The following is a 21,272-nucleotide window of genomic DNA, read 5'->3' as shown; positions in this document are numbered from 1 at the left end:
AAGGTCAATATATTTTTTTGAGTTGTGGTGTCCAAATCTGAACACAGTATCCCAGATGCGTTCTGACGAAGTTTATATACAACTGAAGCTTAACTTGTTCCGCTCTGTATTTGAGACACATTGAGAATTAGGCCAATTACTTTTTGTACCTGTCCGCTGGCATTTAATGTTTTGTCTACCATTTAGAAAATGCTCCGATTTATCTTTCTTGGGCCCAAAGTGGATGACCTCATGCTTGCCCACACTAAACTCTATTTTCTATAGTTCTGCACACTCATTTAACCTATCTATGTTCCTTTGCAACTTCCCGGTCCCACAATTTACTGTCCCGATTAATTGGGTGTCATCTGCAAACTTGGATATACAACTCTCTGTTCCGTCATCCAAGTCATTAATACACATGGTGAAAGTTTGAGGCCACAGAACATATCCCTGGGGAGCACCGCTTGTCACATTCCATCAATCAGATGATGACCCTTTAACCCCACTCCCTGTCTTCTTCCTCCCAACCAATTTCCAACCCAAGTCTAAACGCTACCTGCAATTCCGTGCATTCTCATTTTCCCTACGAGTCTCTTGTGTGAAACTTATCTGATGCCTTCTGGGAGTGCACTAGAGGACATCCGTAGTGTCCATAAGAGCCAGACGAGGGCCAGGCAATGGCCATCTCCAACAAGAGAGAGTCCAATCACCACTTCTTTACATTCAACAGCATTACCATCGCTGAATTACCCACCATCAACGTCCTGGGGTTCACCATTGACCAGAAATTAACTGGAGCAGCCACGTAAATAATGTGGGTACAAGAGTAGGTCAGAAGCTGGGTATTCTGCGGCAAGTGACTCACCTCCTGACTCCACAAATCCTTTCCGCCATTTAAAAGGCACAAGTCAAGAGTGTGATGGAATAACCTCCACTTGCCTGGATGAGTGCAGCTCCAATTACACTTAAGAATCTCGACACAACCCAGGACAACGCAGCCCGTTTGATTGGCACTTCATCCACTATCTTCACTCCCTCCACCATCGGCACACAGTGGATGCAGTGTGTACCATCCACAGGATGCACTGCAGCAACTCGCCAAGGCTTCTTCGATACCACCTCCCAAACCAACGACCTCTACCCCCTAGAAAGACAAGGGCTGCAGGCACATGGGAACAACACAACCTGCAAGTTCCCCTCCAAGTCAAACACCATCCTGACATGGAAATATATTGTAGTTCCTTCATCGTCGCTGGGTCCAAATCCTGGAACTCCCTACCTAACAGTGCCGTGGGAGAACCTTCACCTCACGGATTGCAGCGGTTCAAGGAGTCCGCTCGCCACCAACTTATCAAGGGCCATGAGAGATGGGAAATAAATGCTGGCCTTGCCAGCGATGCCCACATCCCATGAATGAATAAAAAAAAAACGCTCCATTACCCACCTTATTAGTGACCTCCTCTAAAATCAGCTAGAATATTCAGACATGACTTACCCTGAACAAAGCCAAGCTGAATCCCCCTGAACAGCTCATATTTGTTCAAGTCACTCTATGCTTAATACACATTCTAGTCTGCACAACTGACGTTAAACTGTAGACTTGTTTTTTCTCTCCCACCCTTCTTAAACAATGGAGTAATATTAGGAAATGTCTAATCTAACGGCACAATTCCTGAATCAAGAATGATATTGGTGACCATAATAGTAATAATACAGTAAAATAAAATATTAATGCTAATGCTAAAACTGATACTCGTGATAAATACCTGCAGATGTGGACGGAGAAGCAGTAGGGGGCAAATCGGGCCCTGTGGAATATATTGTACAAACAAGACATGAACTTAAAATATTAGGAATTTTACATTGAAGATAAAAGTTGTTCCTAATTTACGAAATCAATGAGTCATTTTCACAAAACGAGGAAAATCCGGCTGCGAACCTTACCGGAACAAATCACACTGGCATCTTCCTTGTGATCACAGTCATGTTGACCTGGCGGTGAGGAACGACAGTCGGACAGAAAGGATTCACTTCCAGTGCACTTCACATCATCCAGCCAGATAACACCGTCACCACGGGCAAATGCGGCCCCTCCTGCGGCCTGTAGAGCGGGGCCGCAGCGCAGCTGTCTGCAGACAACATTGGCATCGGCGATATCCCAGGAGTCATCACACACCGTGCCCCAGCCGTTATTGGACAATATCTCCACTCTCCCGGAGCAGTTGGTGTTACCGCCAACCAGCCTCACAGGTTGTCCCAGGTCTGGCAAAGAGAATAATGTCATATTTATTTGGTAAATGCCAAGAATACAAGTCAGATATTTGGTATGAAGAGCAGGAAGCACCTGGTAAATGTCCATCTTTAGAACCAGAGTCTCGAACGCAGATACTTGAACTGTGGGATCTCTCCGGCAATTTGACATCTGTTGAGAAGAGAAACATGCTGACGGTATTAGACACCAATGTTTGAAATGACGCCCGCGCATTGAGAGGTTCGTTGTGTTACCTGAACAAACAACACCTGCATCCTCCCTGTGATTACAGTTGTGTTCACCCCACGGGTCAGACTGACACTGCCAAAGGAACGACTCGTGTGATTTACACTCCATCTCATCGAGCCAAATGGGCCCGGATCCCTCTCCGAATAACCGAGTGTTATACTGAACAGATGTGATAGGGCCGCACTGTAACTGTTTGCAGATCACTTCTGCATCCTTTGGGTCCAGATTTTCCGAGCAAACTGTTCCCCAGGTCCCATTGTAGAACACTTCCACTCTCCCCTCACAGCGATGCTCTCCATTCACCAGCCGCATCTCTTTGTGCTCTGTCAATGAAACATAAAATAACTCGTTGTGTGTTCACACTGCCCACCACATGTTTTACCGGTTGTTTTCTCTGGTTGTCGGTAATTATTTCAGAAATCTCCCGATTGAGGCTTCACGTATAACACTGCAGAATATGAGCAGATTGAAAGCGCCCTTACCTGAACACACCACCCTCACGTCTTCTTTATGAGCACAGTCGTGTTGACCCCACGGTGCTGAGTGACAGTCCCAGAGAAACGATTCCTTACCCGAACAGTTCAGTTCATCCAACCAAACTAGGCCTGGGCCTTGTCCACACGAAGCAGGAAGTGCCGCCTCCAACGCATTTCCACAACCCAGCTGTCTGCAAACCACGTCAGCGTCGGCCAAATCCCAGGAATCATCACAAACTGAGCCCCAGGTCCCATTGTAATAAACCTCCACTCGCCCAGCACATGGACTTCCACCGTCAGACAATCTTATCTGCATGTGTTCTGTTGGACAATACGGGAGCATTGTACATATTAATCTTATCACTCAATCCAACCACTGCTTCTTCAGCGAAGAAAAAAATTCTGATGGATTTTAATGCCCTTTGATAGGTAAATGAAGGAATACCCCAGAACATCTGCCTATGCTTACATACTGCATAATGCAACTTACACCAGTACAACCCCAAGGCATCTGTCTCCACCAAAATACCGCATAATGGAAGATACAGCAGTACGAACCAAAACATCTGCCTACATTTGCATACTGCAATTCACACCAGCAGAACCCAAAATAGCTATCTACAATTATATACTGCACGATGCAACCAACACCAGTACAACACCGGAACATCTGCCTGTACTTAGATACTGCATAATATAATTAACATCAGCACAATCCGAGAACACCGGTCTACACTTACATACTGTATAATGCAACATGCACCCGTACAACCCCAGAACAGCTGTGTACACTTGCATACTTGATAATTGAACTTAAACCATATAATCCCCAAACATCTGTCATCCTTTATTACTTCATAAGAACACTTACACCAGTACAACATCAGAACATCTGTGTGCACTTACTTACGGCATAATGGACTTACACTAGTACAACCCCACAACATCTCACTGCACCTATATACGACATACTTGAACTCACCAGTACAGCCCCAGAACATCTGTCTGCGCCTACATACTGTATAATGGAACATATTTGCAACTTCGGCATTGCATTTGACCCCTGGGCTCAGCTTCCAATCACATATGCTCTCTGTCAAAAAGATCACCTCTGCAACATCGCACACCTCCGCTCCTGCCTCAGCCTGTCTGCTGCTGAAACTCTCATCAATGCCTTTGCTGGCTCCAGTACCGAATATTCCAACGCTGTCCCGGCCAGGCCTTCCATATTCCACCTTGGATAACCTTCATCTCATCCAAAGCACTGCTGCCCATACCTTAACCCGCACCAAGTCCCACTCACCAACAGCCCTGTTCTCACTGGCCTACACTGGTTTCTGGTAAATGCCTCCTGTGTTATATTCTCATCCTCATACTATCAAAATATGGCACAGCACAGAACGAGGCCGTTCGGCTCATCGAGCCTGTTCCGACTCTTTGAAAGAACTATCCAATTAGTCCCGTGCCCCTGCTCTTTCACCATAGGACTGTAATTTTTTCCCTTCAAGTATTTATCCAATTCCCTTTTGAAAGTTACTGTTGAATCTGATTCCACCACCCTTTCAGGCAGTGCATTTCAAATCATTACAACTCACTGAATTAAAAAAATGTCTCCTCACGTCGTCTCTATTTCCTTTGCAAATCACGTTAAATCTGTATCGTCTGGTTACCGACCCTTCTGCCACTGGAATCAGTTTCTCCTTATTTATTCTATTAAAATCGTTCATATCTTGAACACCTCCATCAAATCTCCTCTTAACCTTCTCTGTTCCAAGGAGAGCAACCCCAGCTTCTCCAATCTCTCCACATAACTGAACTCACTCATTCCTGATACGATTCTGGTAAATCTCTCCTCAACACTCTCTCTAATGCCTTAACATTATTTCTAAAGTGTGGTAATCAGTGTTTTATAAAGATTTAGCATAAATTCCTTGCTTTTGTCTTCTATACCTCCATTATAAAGCTAACAATCCCATATACTTTTAAAACGGTCTTCTCAACTTGTATACGTGCACACCCAGGTCTCTCTGTTCCTGCGCCCCCTTTAAAATTGCACTATTTAATTTATAGTGCTCGTTCTTCCTACCAAAATATATCACTTCACTCTTCATTGCATTAAATTCCATCCGCCATGTGTCTGCCCATTTCACCAGTCTGCCTTTGTTCTCCTGAAGCCTGTTCCTAACCTTCACGTTGTATGCTACATTTCCGAGTTTCTTGTCATCTGCAAACTTTGAGATTATACCATTCACACCCAAATCCAGGTCATTAATATATATCAAAAAGAGCAGTGGTCCTAATACTGACCCGGGGTAACCCCACTGTGTACTTCCCTTCAATGTGAGAAACAACTGTTCACTCACTGCACTCTGCTTTCCGTCCCTGAGCCAATTTGGATCCACGCTGTCACTGTCCCTTTAATTTCTTGGGCTTAAACCGCTCCATGACCTCGTCCCTCCCTATGTCTACAACCTAATCCAGCCCTGAAACATTTCGAGACAGAGAAACATAGAAAAAATTACGGCACAGAAGGAGGCCATTCGGCCAACCGTGTCTGTGCCAGTCCAAAAGGAGCTGCTTTCCAGCACTTGGTCCGTAAGCCTTGTAGGTTACTGCACTTCAAGTGCATATCCAAGTACTTTTTAAATGTGATAAGGGTTTCTGCCTCTATCACCCTTTCAGTTAGTGAGTTCCGGACCCCCACCACCCACTGGGTAAAAGAGGTTTTTCTCAGCTCCCCCCTAATCCTTACACCAATTACTTCAAATCTAAGCCCCTTGGTTATTGAAATCTCTGCTAAGGGAAAAGGGTCCTTCCTGTCCGCTCTATCTATGCCCCTCATAATTTCACTCTCTCGCTCATCTCTCTCTCTCTTTCTCACACCATCTCGCTCATCTTTCTCTCTCTCGCACATCATCTCCGTCAACTCTCTCTCTCACACACACACCATCTCGCTCATCTCTCTCTCGCTCTCACACACCATCTCGCTCATCACTCTCTCTCTCTCTCTCACACACCATCTCGCTTATCTCTCTCCCTCTCACACACACCATCTCGCTCATCTCTCTCTCTCTCTCACACACACACACCATCTCGCTCATCACTCTCTCTCTCTCACACACACCATCTCGCTCATCAGTGTCTCTCTCTCACACACACCATCTCGCTCATCTCTCTCTCTCTCACACAATCACCCTCCCTCCCTCTCTCTCTCACACCATCACCCTCCCTCCCTCTCTCTCTCACACCATCATCCTCCCTCTCTCTATCACACCATCACCCTCCCTCTCTCTATCACACCGCCACCCTTCCTCTCACAACATCACTCAACTAAATGACCCCTCAGCATATTCTGTTCAAGTGAAAACAATCCCAGCTTATCCTTACTTTCCTCACAGTTAAAATTCTCCAGTCCTGGCACCCTCTTCGTAAATCTCCTCTGTACCTTCTGTAGTACAGTCACATCTTTCCTGTAATTTGGTGACCAGAGGTGTACGCAGTCCTCAAGCTGTGGCCTAACTAATGTTTTATGCAGTTCTAGGAGAACTTCCCTGCTCTTATATTCCATGCCTCAGCTAATAAAGGAAAGTATCCCCTATGCCTTATTAACCACCTTATCTACCTGTCCTGCTACCTTCAGGGATCTGTGGACAGGCACTCCAAAGTCCCTTTATTCTTCTTTACCTCTTAGTATCCGCCCATTTATCGTGTACTCTCTTGCCTTGTTTGCCCTACCCAAATGCATTACCTCACACCTCTCCAGATTTGCCACTTTTCTGCCCACCTGAACAGTCCATTTATATCTGCCTGCAGCCTACAGCTTTCCTCGTCCTATCAACCAAACGGCCAATTTTTGTATCATCTGCAAACTTCTTAATCATGCCCATTATATGTTAGTCTAAATCATTATTATATACCACAAAAAGCAAGGGACTTAGTACTGAGCCATGCGGACTCCACTGGAAACAGATATCAAATCACAAAAACACCTGTCGACCTTTACCATTCGCTTCCCTCCACTGAGCCAATTTTGTATCCAATTTGCCACTTTCCCTTAGGCCAGATGAGCTTTTACTTTTAGCACTAATCTGCCATGTGGGACCTTGTCAAAAGCCTTGCTAAAATCCATGTAGACTACATCAAACGCACTAGCCTCATCGACCTTCCTTTTTACCTCCTCTGCATCCCTTCAACTCTGGACCCTTTTGCATCTCCCACGCCCTTACTCCCACCATTGATGACTGTGGTTTGAGCTGTCTATGCCCCTCCGCCGGTCCACCTCTTTCTCTCCACCGATATTACCACTTTCCTCAGCAGATTAGACCTTCCCCTTTCTGGTTCTGTAAATGTGAACCATTCACTCACCTGAACAAAGCACGCCTACATCCTCGCTGTCAGTCAGACTCTGATTGAATGTGAATGAGCTGCAGTCTCGGAGCTGCGACTCGTGTCCCTCACACTGGACATCATTCACCCACACGGGCCCTTCATCCTCTCCGTACTTTGAAGATTTATAAGCGGATATCGCATTGCCGCAGCCCAGCTGTCTGCAGACCACATTGGCATCATTTAAATCCCAGTGATTATCCCGCACTCGCCCCCAGCTGCCGTTGGAGTAAATCTCCACTCGCCCGTCACAGCGGTTTCTCCCATTTGTCAGTCTCGACGGCCAACCTTCATCTGGAGAAGAATAAATTAATAACAGCGAATAACCTGAAACTCCCAATTCGACAGGCGGGTTGCGAGCACATCCTTTCTGCCGTCTCCTGATCTCGGTGAAGAGAATCTAGAGAAATACAGAGCAGATACCAGCCGCTACTCCAGAGATTGGAAGATAAATCAGAGGGCGACCGGCCCAGGCCGGCGGTGGTTGAAGTGCTGCGATCGATGGCAGGAGCTCGGTCAGAAAATGACTCCTGGCCACTCGCAATTTGCCTCATCCAATATATTGAGGCCGGGTTCAGACAGTGCTCACATGGTCATAATAGCTATTAACTGCCCTCAGGTTCCCTTTTAAAGGGAGCGGATTCCGAGTTAGTGATAGGATTTCATCCTTCGACATTGAGGCCAGTATAAAGGCCCTTTTTAAAATGGATTACGGTGCCAGGGGGCAGAGCTGCCACAATCAGGCCCTCACCAAATGAGGAGAATCGGTGGCGGGTGATTGCCAGGACTAATGTTTGATGACAGCGATACTATATTACAGGAAGTAGATACACAATCCAGACACAGGTAAATGGATGATTGTTAGTTTCAGCGCTGCCTGGATCACTACTCTGTAAAAATTCATGGCCCTGTTTGATTTGGAGCATAACAGGTGCATTGTGTAAATCCGTCACTTGGTCACTGGTGTATTTCTGACCGAGATCCCCAATGACCAGAAAGACACGAATTTCACCGGGTCAGTTGCACAAGTTCCTCCCAGCCACATTTTTACAATTTCAACGGTAATTTCAACTAAGCTGCAAAACAATTTTACTCTCGCATCGCCGGACATTAATCTGTTCAAACAATACTAACCTGCAAACTAATTATTGATTTTAGCAACGTACTGAAGTCAATTATCGGAAATGACGGGCTGTAATAAACATAAAGCTCCTGACACTAGAAGAGTGATCGTGAACCAAAGGAGAGATCGAGAGGATCCATTCACTCAACATTACATTGTTCTCCATATAACACATACTGAAACGTGCAGACCAGGTATAAACTCATCTGGAAACATTTATCTGCTGCCGAATTAACGCCGAGAGTTTCCAGGATAAAGCACATCTCATCATTGCGATGAATGTTATGTTGATTGATTCATTTAAGTCGGTAACATTTGTAACGGTTTAAAATACGACAACAGGATTTCTGTGCTATAGCAACGTGAGCCTGTTTTGTAGGACTTTGTACAGGATTATATAAAGTTTTTCAGCACAGTAACAAGTCATTCTGTTCCCCGGATCTATGCCGATGTTTTTGTTCCACACGAGCCCCCTACCCCCTCTCCTTACTTCACGTCACCCTATGAACATATCCTTCTATTCCTTTCTCCCTCGTGTATCTATCTAGCTTCCCATTAAATGCATCGGTGCTTTTCGCCTCAACCACTCCTTGTGGTAGCGATTTCCACATTCTAACCATTCTCTGGGTAAAGACGCTTCTCCCGAATTCCCAATTTGATTTATTAGTGACTATCTTATATTTATGGCCCCTAGTTTTATATTCCCCACAAGTGGAAACAACTCCTCCCCCTCTACCCTATCGAACCGCTTCATAATTTTGAAAACCTCTATCAGGTCACCTCTCAATCTTCTCTCGGGAAAAGAGCCCAAGCCTGTTCAGTCTTTCCTGATAGTTGTACACGTTCAGTTCCGGTATTATCCTTGTGAATCTTATTTGCACTTTGTCCAGTGCTTCTATAGCCTTTTTGCAACGTTGAGACCAGAACTGTGCGCAGGACTACAAGTATGGCCTAATCAAGGTCACGTTTAAGTTTCACATAACTTCTCTGCTTTCGAATTCTGTTCCTCTGGAAATGAAATCCAGCACTTTGTTTGCACTTTTTATTGTTTTGTTGCCCTGCGTTGCTTCTTTTAATGATTTGTGAATCTGTGCCCACTGTCCCATAATTACCGCTGCGCCATTTAGACTGTTATTTTCCAAGCAGTACGGTGGCCTATTTATTCGACCAAACCTGAACCACCTCACACTTATCGATATTGAAATTAAATGGACAATTAAACATTCTGCAATTTTGTTGTATTCTTCCTCAGTATGAACTGCCCCCCCCCCCCTAAATTTGGTGTCATCCGTAGTGGATTCACATGTATAGATTAAACAGTAAGTTGAGCCATTTATTAATGAAATATGTGCTGGACTGAAACCCTTTGGTCTGATGTAGTTCAATAATGAACCAATCTACTGATCAACCATCGGGGACACGTCCATTGCTGAATGAAAACATGAGATCTTCATCAGTAAAACTGGTGGATCAGTGAATGGTAGAAATAGATTCACTGATGAGAGACTCTACTCGAGGGAAGAACAGTTGGTGTATGTCAGTTCAATAGACAGTGAGGACTCACCCGAGCAGATGACACCGGCGTCAAGTGAGCATTTAAACTGTTCCCAGGATGAAACCGGACAATCCCACAATCGGGACTCGTTCCCTCTGCACTTGTAGTTCTCCTTCCACACTGGGCCGTTTCCCTCCCCAAAGTGAGCTCCTCCCCGGGTTGCGATTACTGCCCCGCACTGAAGGTGTTCACAGACCACACTGGCGTCTTCTAAACCAAAGTAAATATCACAAACCGTCCCCCACTGGTCTCCGTGTAGCACTTCAACCCGGCCGGAGCATCGGCTCTCCCCACCAACCAGTCGTGGGCCATGGTTTCCTGTTTTGGAAACAAATACAGATCGAAATAAATCCTAAATCACACTCAGTATAAAAACAGATGTTTAAGGTGGTAGATGTGCTGGCGATCCAGCAGGCTGATTTTTCCTGGATGGTGTCGAAATTGTTGAGTGTTGTTGCAGCTGCACCCATTTTAGGCAAATAGATAGTAATTTATCTCACTCCTGACTTGTGCCTTGTAGATGGTGGAGAGGCTTTGGGAGTCAGGACGTGAGTCACTCGCCACAGAATACACAGCCTCTGACCTGCTGTCGTAGCCACGGCATTTATGCGGCTGGTCCAGTTCATTTTCTGGTCAGTGGCGAACCCTTGGATATTGAAGGTAGGTGAGTCAGCGATGGTAATGCCATTAAATGTCAAGAGGAGGTGGTTACACTTCCTCATGTTGGAGATGGTTATTACCTGTCACTTGTGTGGCGCGAATGTTACTTGCTACCTATCCGCCCCCAAATCTGTGTGATATCCAGGTCTTGCTGCAAGCGGGTAGGGACTGCTTCATTAACCGAGGAATTGCGAATGGAGCTGAACACTGTGCAATCATCAGCGAACAGCCCCACTGCTGACCTTATGATGGAGGGAAGATTATCGATGAAGCAGCTGAATATAGTCGGTCCTAGGACTGAAATTAGGAAGCACTTTTTAGAAAGGATAGTGAAAATCTGGAACTTTCCCCATCCGCTCCCAAAGAAAAAGGTTGTGGATGTTTGGTCAATCGAAATTTTGAAGGCTGAGCTCGATAGATTTTTGTTCGTTAATGGCATCAAGGAATACGGTTAAAAGGCGGGAAGATGGAGTTGAGGTACAGATCAGCCACGATCTAATTGAATGACCGAACTGGCTGGAGAGGCGGAATCCCCTATTCCTGCTCATATTTTCTATCGTATCATCTGAGGACAGTAAAATGCACAAATTATGTAATATAACTCCCCAATCTCCTCCCTCTGGCCTGATTGTAATGACCCGTGCTGGAGTACAGCCGCCCTCTGATACCCCACCATTCAGTAAGTCTGACCCTGGACAGGGAGGGTCGGAAGGCTATTGCAGTGTGGAACAGTCAGATCCTACACACACACACACAATTATATTCATAAGTGACTGGAAGCAGGAGCCCTGGCTTCGTCCCCCCTTGCTGGTGTGTGGGACTCTGAGGACAACTGCAGCCCCCAGACAGCGACCCTATAATTCCGTTGGATAAATGCTCCCTAATAATATTTATTAGTGATATTCACAGCCATGTTCAAAGAAACCTTACATTTTACCCTCAGAAATTCACTTCAATATTCTATCCGTGTACAATTGGTGTGGTCTGACGTTCAGACCAAAGTATCTGATTAGGTCAGTGCGGACATCGTGAAGTTAATATTCGATTTTTGTGGTCAATGGTCAGTTAATGAGATCAGTTAATGAGATCAGTTATCAGTGCCGTGTTAATGCGTTTAATGAAATCAATGGCCGATTCTTGGTCAATGATCAATTATTGAGGTCAGTGGTCTGTTAATGAGATTAGTTATTGTGGTTATTGATCTGTTCATGAGATCAGTGACCAGTTAACGAGATAGGTGATCAGTTAAAGCGATCGCTGTTCAGTGCCGCGTGAATCCATTTGATGCTAATTATGAACGTGTCTGCACCACTGAGGGGTTCAGTGAGTGACTCCGAGTCAGTTTCCGGGTGACGAGGACAGTCCACAGCTGCTGATATAATTGCGTGGTGAGCGAAGTGAAAGTCAGGGTAATGACCTCATGCACACTACATTGCAGAGGAGCGTTAGCAATGTAAATAGTGCCGCAGTTTTGAGATCAGGGCAGGTTTAATGTAGTCAGCGGATGGTTAATGAGGGCAGTGCAGTGATCAGAAAGTCAGTGTTTGAGCAATGAGGACAATGGACTGCCCGGAACATCAGTGCTCGGCGAATAAAGTCATGAACTTTCAGGATGGTTAACGGAAAAGTCCCAGAAGTAAAGAAGTCAACGCACGGTTGATCAAGACACCTTGTGCAAAACAATCGTTCCGCGTGAAGTCAACCTATAGTTAATGAAGTTAACTTATAGTTAATGAAGTTAACCTATAGTTAATGAAGCCTATCCATAGTTGATGTTGTTGTGCAAGATTAATGAAGTTACCATTATGGTCCATGAAGGGTGCGCACGGTTAGTGAGTCAGCGCAGGACCAGTGCGTTGATTGACAACGAAAGCTTGGTCAAATGTGAGAGAGAAAAATACATTCGGTGCAGGCGGTAAATAAACTCGTAACAAATCTACTTCTTCCAGAACAACTGTTAAAGTTTAGAAACTTCTTATTTATAAATAATTGTGAATAATTTGTACCGTGTTACACCAGACGTCGAACAATAATAGTAAACTGTCAGGGCGAGTTTAGATGTGACCGTGTTAAAGAGGAACACAGGAATGTCATCACCATCAGTTTTCCAAATATTAAGGAGGAAGTTAACTGTTTTTCAGTAAGTCTGTACTCACCGGAACAGATCACACTGGCATCGTTCCTGTGGGTGCACTCCTGCTGATTTACTGGAGAAAGAGGACAGTCCCACAGATGTGTCTCGTTGCCTTTACATTGAAAGGAATCACTCCGTAGAAGCCCAGTGCCCTCTCCAAAATAAGCACCTGTTGGCACGGACACTGCGACTCCACACTGAAGCTGCGCACAGACCACATTGGCGTCATTCAAATCCCAGTGAAGGTCACACACTGTTCCCCAGGTTTCACCGTATTGGACCTCTAGTCTGCCAGAGCATGGGGAGCCTCCGGATACCAGTCTGGGAATTTTGTGATCTAAAATCATAATCACCATAGTAATCATCATAATCAGAATAATACTAAATATTTACAAATGAATACACATGAGTAATCACAGATATGTGACTATTACTTTCAGATTGGTTCCATTCTGGTTCAATATGGACAATACTGTTTTCCCCCTAACGTTACTGGTTACACGATGACTGCATGGCTGTTGATAACATTTCTCTATTTATTGCTACCTTACCCAGTTGTCGTCACTGTGATGTTAATAACCCGCATTGAGAGAACTCGGAAAATTATCAATAGCGAGAGATGGGTAAATCCAAGTCAAACAATCTCTGTCCTGCCTGCACTGACTTTGGGTTCGCTCCACTGCCGACTGAATCCATGTTCTCCTCCAGAAACCAGAGGCCAAGATGGGCTGACAGAGGGCGCCCTCTCTTTTACCCTGGAACTGAAGGACAGAAGAGAATTCCGGACAATCCAGTCCCTCTCAGATCACACTCTCCTTTTACCCTGGAACTGAGGGACAGAAGAGAACTCAGGACCGTCCCATCCCCCTCAGATCACACTCTCCTTTTACCCTGGAACTGAAGGACACTGAGGGGAGAACTCCGGACCGTCCCATCCCCCTCAGATCACACCCTCCTTTCACCCTGGAACTGTAGGACACTGAGGGGAGAACTCAGGTCCGTCCCGCCCCCCTCAGATCACAATCTCCCTTTACCCTGGAACTGAAGGACACTGAGGGGAGAACTCCGGACCATCCCGTCCCCCTCAGATCACACTCTCCTTTTACACTGGAACTGTAGGACAATGAGAGGAGAACTGCGGACCGTCCCGTCCCCCTCAGATCACACACTCCTTTTACCCAAGCCACGATACATACGTTTTCTGATGATGGTCAAAGCCGGTACAGCTCATTAACCTAGAAATACCATAAAGAAGGCTTTTCACAGCAGTTTCTTCAATGTTTCTAATTTCCTCAACCAGAGTCCAATCCAACCCTCCACCGCTCTTTGTGAGAAAAATATCCCGACACCAGTCCTAAGTTTGTCTGTCTCTCCCTTCAGCATTTCTCACTTTGTTCCACTGTAAAGATTTAATTAAATGTCGTTTCCCAGATTCACCTGTCCTCTACGTTTAATACCTCCAGCAGCTCACTTCTGAATCACCGCAGTTCCCGCTACAAGGCCCACAATTTACCACATCTACCCGTAGACATCAGTCTCCAGGCTTTCCTACAAACCTCTTCCGGGGTTTGATTTTCCCCCTGCACCTGGAGACCGGAACTATGCACAATGCACAAGGCGGGGCCTTGACAGGGCTCTGTTTAGTTTAATTCTGACCAATTGTAATTGGTGACCAGAACTATAAACAATGCACACGACGATATCTGGACAGATCACTGTTCAGTTTAACTCCGACCTCTTGCACCTTGTGACCGGAACGATACACCGTGCGTGCACAAGACGATATCTGGACACAGCTCTGTTAAGTTTAACTGACCTACTGTACCTGGAGACCGGAACTATACACCGTGCACAAGGCAAGGCCTTGACAGATCACTGTTCAGTTTAACTCTGACCTCTTGCACCTTGCGACCGGAACGATATACCGTGCAGAAGGCGATATCTGGACAGAGTTCTGTTCAGTATAACTCTGATCTCCGTGACTTGTCCTGTACCGTTTCAGTGACAAAGTCCAGCATCCGCTTTGTTTCGCTGATTATTGTTTTTCGGTGAATGAACATGTTGAGGTTCAAGGCCACGAAACCCACTTGATATTTCTCCCCGTCACTCTGGCTAGTCCCATCCCATTCCCGCAGTCCGCCTATCGCCCACTTTCCCTTCCCATGCGCAGCACTTTCCACGTGTCCCTATTAAATTCCATCCACAGATGATCCTCCCATTTATATAATGTCTCCGGTTTATACTGGTTGCTCAGTATAACCTTTATATTGATTGCTCCATCCCCTTCCCTCACCTTCTGCTCCCTTTGATAAACGGAACCCAGACCGCTCCCTTTGATGACCGGGACTCAGACTGCTCCCTTTGATGACTGGGACCCAGACCGCTCCATTTGACGACCGGGACCCAGACCGCTCCCATTGATGACCGGGACCCAGAACGCTCCCTTTGATGACCGGGACCCAGACCGCTCGCTTTGATGACCGGGACCCAGACCGCTCCCCTTGATGACCGTAACCCAGAACGCTCCCTTTGATGACTTTACAGTCAGAAATCGGGGAAATTATAATGGGGAACAAAGAAATGGTAGAACAATTAAACACATACTTTGGTTCTGTCTTCACAAAGGAAGACACAAATAACCTGCCAGAAATGTGAGGGAACCAAGGGTCCAGTGAGAGGGAGGAACGGAAGGAAACCAGTATTAGTAAAGAAAATAGTACTAGGGAAATTAATGGGGCTAAAAGGCTGAGAAATCCCGAGGGCCTGATCATCTACATCCCAGAGGACTAAAGGAAGTGGCGCTGGAAATAATGGACGTATTGGTGATCATCTTTCAAAATTCTATAGACTCTGGAATAGTTTCTACAGATTGGAGAGTGGCAAATGTAACCCCACCATTTAAAAAAGGAGGGAGAGCAAAATAGAGAATTACAGACCAGTTATTCGAACATCAATAGTGGGGAAAATGGTAGAGTCCATTATAAAAGATGTGATAACAGGACACTTGGAGGATATTAACGGGATTGGGCAAAGTCAGCATGGGTTTATGAAAGAGAAATAATGCTTAACAAATCTACTGGAGTTTTTTGAAGATTTAACTGGTAGAATAGATAGGGGAGAACCAGTGGATGTGGTGTATTTGGATTTTCAGAAGGCTTTTGATAAGGTCCCACACAAGAGGTTAGTGTGCAAAATTAAAGCACATGGGATTGGGGGGAATATACTTGCATGGATTGCGAATTGGTTGACAGACAGAAAACAGAGTGGAGGAATAAACGGAACTTTTTCCGGGTGGCAGGCAGTGACTAGTGGGGTACTGCAGGGATCAGTGCTTGGGCCCCAGCTAGTCACAATATATATCAATAATTTGGATGAGGGAACTCAATGTAACATTTCCAAGTTTGCAGACGACACAAAGCTGGAGTGGAATGTGAGCGATGAGGAGAATGCAAAGAGGCTCCAATGTAATTTAGACGAGTTGGGTGAGTGGGCAAGAACATGGCAGATGTAGTATAACGTGGATAAATGTGAGTTTAACAACTTTGGTTGTAAAATCAGAAAGGCAGATTATTATCTGAATGGTGATAGATTGGGAAAAGGGGAGGTGCAACGAAACTTGGGTGTCCTTGGACACCAGTCGCTGAAAGCGAGCATTCAGGTGCAGCAAGCAGTTAGGAAGGCGAATGGCATGTTGGCCTTCATTGCAATAGGTTTTGAGTACAGGAGCAGGGATGTCTTACTGCAGTTATACAGGTCCTTGGTGAGACCACATCTGGAGTATTGTGCGCAGTTTTGGTCTCCTTATCTGAGGAAGGATGTCCTTGCCATGGAGGGAGTGCAATGAAGGTTTACCAGGCTGATTCCTGGGATGGCAGGACTGACGTATGAGGAGAGATTGGATTGACTCGGCCTTTATTCACGAGAGTTTAGAAGAAGGAGAGGTGATGTCATCGAAACAGATAATATTCTAACAGGACTAGACAGACGAGATGAAGGGAGGATGTGCCCGATGGCTGGGGATCAGGGGTCACAGTCTCAGCATACGGAGTATGTCATTTAGAACCGAGATGAGGAGAAATTTCTTCACTCAGAGGGTGGTGAACCTGTGGAATTCTCCACCACAGAAGGCAGTGGAGGCCAATCATTAGATGTATTCAAGAAGGAGATAGGTATATTTCTTAACGCTAAAGGGATCAAGGGATGTGGGGAAAAAGCGGGAACAGGGTACTGTGTTAAACGATCAGCCATGATCATTTTGAATGGCGGAGCAGGCCCGAAGGGCGGAATGGCCTACTCTTGCGCCTATTTTCTACGTTTATATGTTTCTATGACCGGGACCCAGACCGCTCCCCTTGATGACCGGGACCCAAACCGCTCCACTTGATGGCCGGGACCCAGACCGCTCCCTCTGATGACCGGGACACAGACCGGTCCCTTTGATGACCGGGACCCAGACCGCTCCCTTTGATTACCGAGACCCAGATCCCTCCCCTTGATGACCGAGACCTAGATCGCTCCCCTTGTTGGCCGGAACCCAGACCGCTCCCTTTGATGACCGGGACCCAGACCGCTCCCTTTGATGACCGGGACCCAGACCGCTCCCTTTGATAACCGGGAACCAGACCGCTCCCTTTGATGACTGGGACCCAGGCCGCTCCCTTTGATGACCGGTACCCAGACCGCTCCCTTTGATGACAGGGACCCAGACCGCTCCGTTTGATGACCGGGACCCAGACCGCTCCCTTTGATGACCGGGACCCAGACCGCTCCCTTTGATTACCGAGACCCAGATCCCTCCCCTTGATGACCGAGTCCTAGATCGCTCCCCTTGATGGCCGGAACCCAGACCGCTCCCTTTGATGACCGGGACCCAGACCGCTCCCTTTGATGACCGGGACCCAGACCGCTCCCTTTGATAACCGGGACCCAGACCGCTCCCTTTGATGACTGGGACCCAGACCGCTCCCTTTGATGACCGGTACCCAGACCGCTCCCTTTGATGACAGGGATCCAGACCGCTCCGTTTGATGACCGCTACAATCAATGTTCAGGGCCTTCCCTTAATCGCAGTTCCTATCCGTGAACATTCCCTCTTTTTTTTGGATGTTTTTATCAATCTCTGCATGTGGGCCTCTATAGAATGACAGCATTTATTGCCCACCCATAGCTGCCCTTTAGGAAGTGGTAGTGAGCCACTTCTTGAACCGCTGCAGTCCATGTGGTGAAGGTATCTCTCAATGTTTTTCGGTCGGGGGTTCCAGGATTTTGACTGAGGGACGATGAAGGAACAGCGATATATTTCCAAGTCACGATAGTGTGTGACTTGGAGGGGAATTTGGAGGTGACGGTGTTTCCATGCACCTGCCGCCCTTGGCGTTCTAGGTGGAGCAGGTCATGGGTTTGAGAGGAGCTGTCGAAGAAGCTTTGGTGAGTTGCTGCAGTGCATCCTTTAGTTACTACACACTGCAATCCCGGTGCACCACTGGTGGAGCGAGTGGATGTTTAAGGCAGTGGACTGGCTGCTGATCAAGCAGACTGTTTTGTTCTTGATGGTGTAGAGCTTCATGGGGTTGTGTGAGCTGCACGTATTCAGGCAAGTGGAGAGGATTGCATCAAACTCCTAACTTGTTGGTGGTGGAGAGGCTTTGGGGGGGGGGGGGTGGCTGTTAGGTGGGGAAGTGCAGGGTTTTGAATCAGCGACATGAAGGAACTTTGAGGTAGTGGTGTTCCCATTCACCTGCTGCTTTTGTCCTTCCAGGTGATGGAGGTCTCGAGTTTGGGAGGTGCTGCCGGAGAAACCTCAGCCAGTTGCTGAAGTGCATCATGTAGATGGTACAGACTGCAGTCTCGGTGCGCCAGTGGTGGAGGAACTGGATGTTAAAGGTGGTGGATGGGCTGCCGATCAAGTGGACTGCTTTGTCCTGCATAACGGAAAGCTTCTTGATTGTTGTTGCAGCTGCACCCACCCAGACAAGTGTAAAGTATTCCATTACACTCCTGACTTTTGCCTTGTAAGTGGTGGAGAAACTTTGGGGAGTCAGGAGGTGAACACTTGCTACAGAATATCAGCTTCTGACCTACTCTCGTAGCCACAGCATTTTTGTGGCTTTCAGTTAAGTTTGTGGTCATTGGTGACGCCCAGGATGGTGATGGTCAGGGATTCGGCGATGATAATGCCATTGGATGTAAGGGGGACATGGTTAGTCTCTTTCTTGTTGGAGATGGTCATTGCCTGGCACTTGTTTGACATGAACGTTACTTATAATTTATCAGCCCAAGCCTGAATGTTGCCCATGTCTTCATGCATGGGGACAGGGACTGTTTCATTATCTGAGGGGTTGCGAATGGATCTGAACGCTGTGCAATCATCAGGGAACAGCCCCATTTCTGACCTTATGATGGAGGGAAGGTCATTGATGAAGCAACTGAAGATGGTTGGGCCTAGGAAACTGCCCTGAGGAACTGCCGCAGCAGTGTTCTGGGCTGAGCTGATTGGCCTCCAACAACCACAACCATCTTTCTTTGTACAAGATATGAATCCAGCAACTGGACAGTTTTCCCTTTAATCCTTATTGACTTGAGTTTTACCAGGGCTCTTTGGTCCATCACTCGGTCAAATGCTGCCTTCATGGCCAGGACAGTCACTCACCTCACCTCTGGAATTCAGCTCTTTGTCCCTTGTTTGTAATGAGGTCTGGAGCCGAGTGGTACTGGCGGAACCCAAACTGAGCTGCAGTGAGCACGTTATTGGTGAGTAAGTGCCGCTTGACATCGCTGTTGATAGCTTCTTAAGTGATTGAGAATAATCTGATGGGACGGTAATTGGACAGGTTGGATTTGTCCTGTTTCTCGTGGACAGGACATACCTGCGGAATTTTCCACTTTGTCGGGTAGATGCCAGTGTTGTCGCTGTACTGGTACAACTTGGCTGGAGGCATAACTAACCCTGGAGCACAGGTCTTCAGCGCTACAGCCGGGATGTTGTCAGGACCTGTAACCTTTTCTGTGTCCAGTGCACTCAGCCATTTCTTGATATCACGGGGATTGAATCTGCAGAATGGATCTAAAGACAGATAGCATTGACCCGGCGGTAGCCCTTGGCACGGTCTAAAGACACCCAAAGCCCTTCTCATCGCCTCAATTACATTTAAACTACAGCCACTGTTGTTAATTGGCAAAGGGGACAGCCACTTTGTGCAAAGCAAGATCCTACAATTAGCAAATTGTAAAATTGGCGCTTAATCTGTTTTGATGGTGATCGGGCGAGAACTATGGGCCAGGATTCCAGGAGAACTCTTTGCTCTACTTCCAATAGTTGCGTTAATCTAGTGGAATTGTTTAATGCTCTTTTTAACTCGTGAGAGACTCTGTCCTTTTTGCCTTCTCGATATTCGTTCAAAGCTTAAAATGATTGAGGGCGTGCAGGCAGATGTGGGATCTCACTGTGCAGTTTCCTCCAGTGCTGCTCACAGTAATCGCGGACCCAATGTCCAGGTTCCCCCCGAGACTGAGAAACCTCCCTCCCCAGTCTCAGCTTCAGAGTCTGTGTAAAATCTCAGATCTCACAACATACGATCAATGCAGGGGCACAGCCGTGCTCACGGCGCATGCCCGGTAGCGGTTGGTGGGTTCAGAATGGAGAGTTGGATTGAGTTTGGGACATTTCCAGCTGTTCGGATCATTCACCGCGGCTCTGGGTCAAATCTCAGTGGGAACTTGTTCTGTCTGCTGTGTAAATTTGCCGAGTATCAGGTATTTACTGCTCCCAGTGGGGGATGTTTAATCAATATAATAATAGGGATATTGTAACACAAACAGTGATCCTAATATTAACAATACAACATTAATAATAATCTGAGAATACTGGAATTATCATCTCACTTTCCGGGTACGGACAGTACCGGATTATTTTACTCTCGCTTTTCCCGGAAACAGTCAGACCCGGCGGGAGATGAGAGACAGAAGGAAGATTTTTACCTGAGCAGATGACGCCGGCATCTCTGGAGTGTGAGAAGGAATAGTGACGCCATGGAACTGAATCACAGTCCCGCAGAGCGGCCTCGGTCCCGCCGCACTCAACATTCCACGTCACAATGGGTCCGGACCCTTCCCCAAAGTGAGCCCCGCCCGGTGCGGACAGCGCGGCCCCGCAGCCCAGCTCCCGACACACGACAGCGGCGTCCCGCAGGTCCCAGTAATGATCATACACAGTCCCCCACCATCCTTTGTAGTGAATCTCCACTCTCCCAGCGCACGGACTACCTCCGTTCACCAGCCTCAGCTTCACAGTCTCTGTAAAATATCAGAAATAACATCAAGCGGTTACAATGTATTGAATCCCCAGTCTCCCAGTGCACGGACTGTTCCCATTCACCAGTCTCACAGTCTGTAAAATATCAGAAATAACATCAAGCGGTTACAGTGTATTAAACCCCCAGTCTCCCAGTGCACGGACT

At 46.7% G+C, this 21,272-nt stretch overlaps 1 protein-coding gene across 1 annotated transcript in view; it reads right to left on the bottom strand.

The window, feature by feature from the left end:
* LOC137318766 (deleted in malignant brain tumors 1 protein-like) overlaps positions 1–21,272 on the bottom strand; it is a 43,560-nt gene that overhangs the window by 10,947 nt on the left and 11,341 nt on the right. Inside the window, exons 3-11 of the mRNA XM_067981416.1 lie at positions 20,794–21,108; positions 12,839–13,153; positions 10,032–10,340; positions 7,324–7,638; positions 2,965–3,279; positions 2,488–2,805; positions 2,327–2,404; positions 1,927–2,244; positions 1,749–1,790 (exon numbers count right to left, since the gene is read on the bottom strand). Of these exons, the coding sequence (XP_067837517.1) occupies positions 1,749–1,790; positions 1,927–2,244; positions 2,327–2,404; positions 2,488–2,805; positions 2,965–3,279; positions 7,324–7,638; positions 10,032–10,340; positions 12,839–13,153; positions 20,794–21,108 (2,325 nt within the window). The remainder of the gene's footprint in view (positions 1–1,748; positions 1,791–1,926; positions 2,245–2,326; positions 2,405–2,487; positions 2,806–2,964; positions 3,280–7,323; positions 7,639–10,031; positions 10,341–12,838; positions 13,154–20,793; positions 21,109–21,272) is intronic.

Source organism: Heptranchias perlo, unplaced genomic scaffold (genome assembly GCF_035084215.1).
Source record: "Heptranchias perlo isolate sHepPer1 unplaced genomic scaffold, sHepPer1.hap1 HAP1_SCAFFOLD_73, whole genome shotgun sequence".
Taxonomy (NCBI): Eukaryota; Metazoa; Chordata; class Chondrichthyes; order Hexanchiformes; family Hexanchidae; genus Heptranchias; species Heptranchias perlo.
Note: the sequence above shows the minus strand (reverse complement) of the source record. Positions and strands in the feature narration are given on the sequence as shown.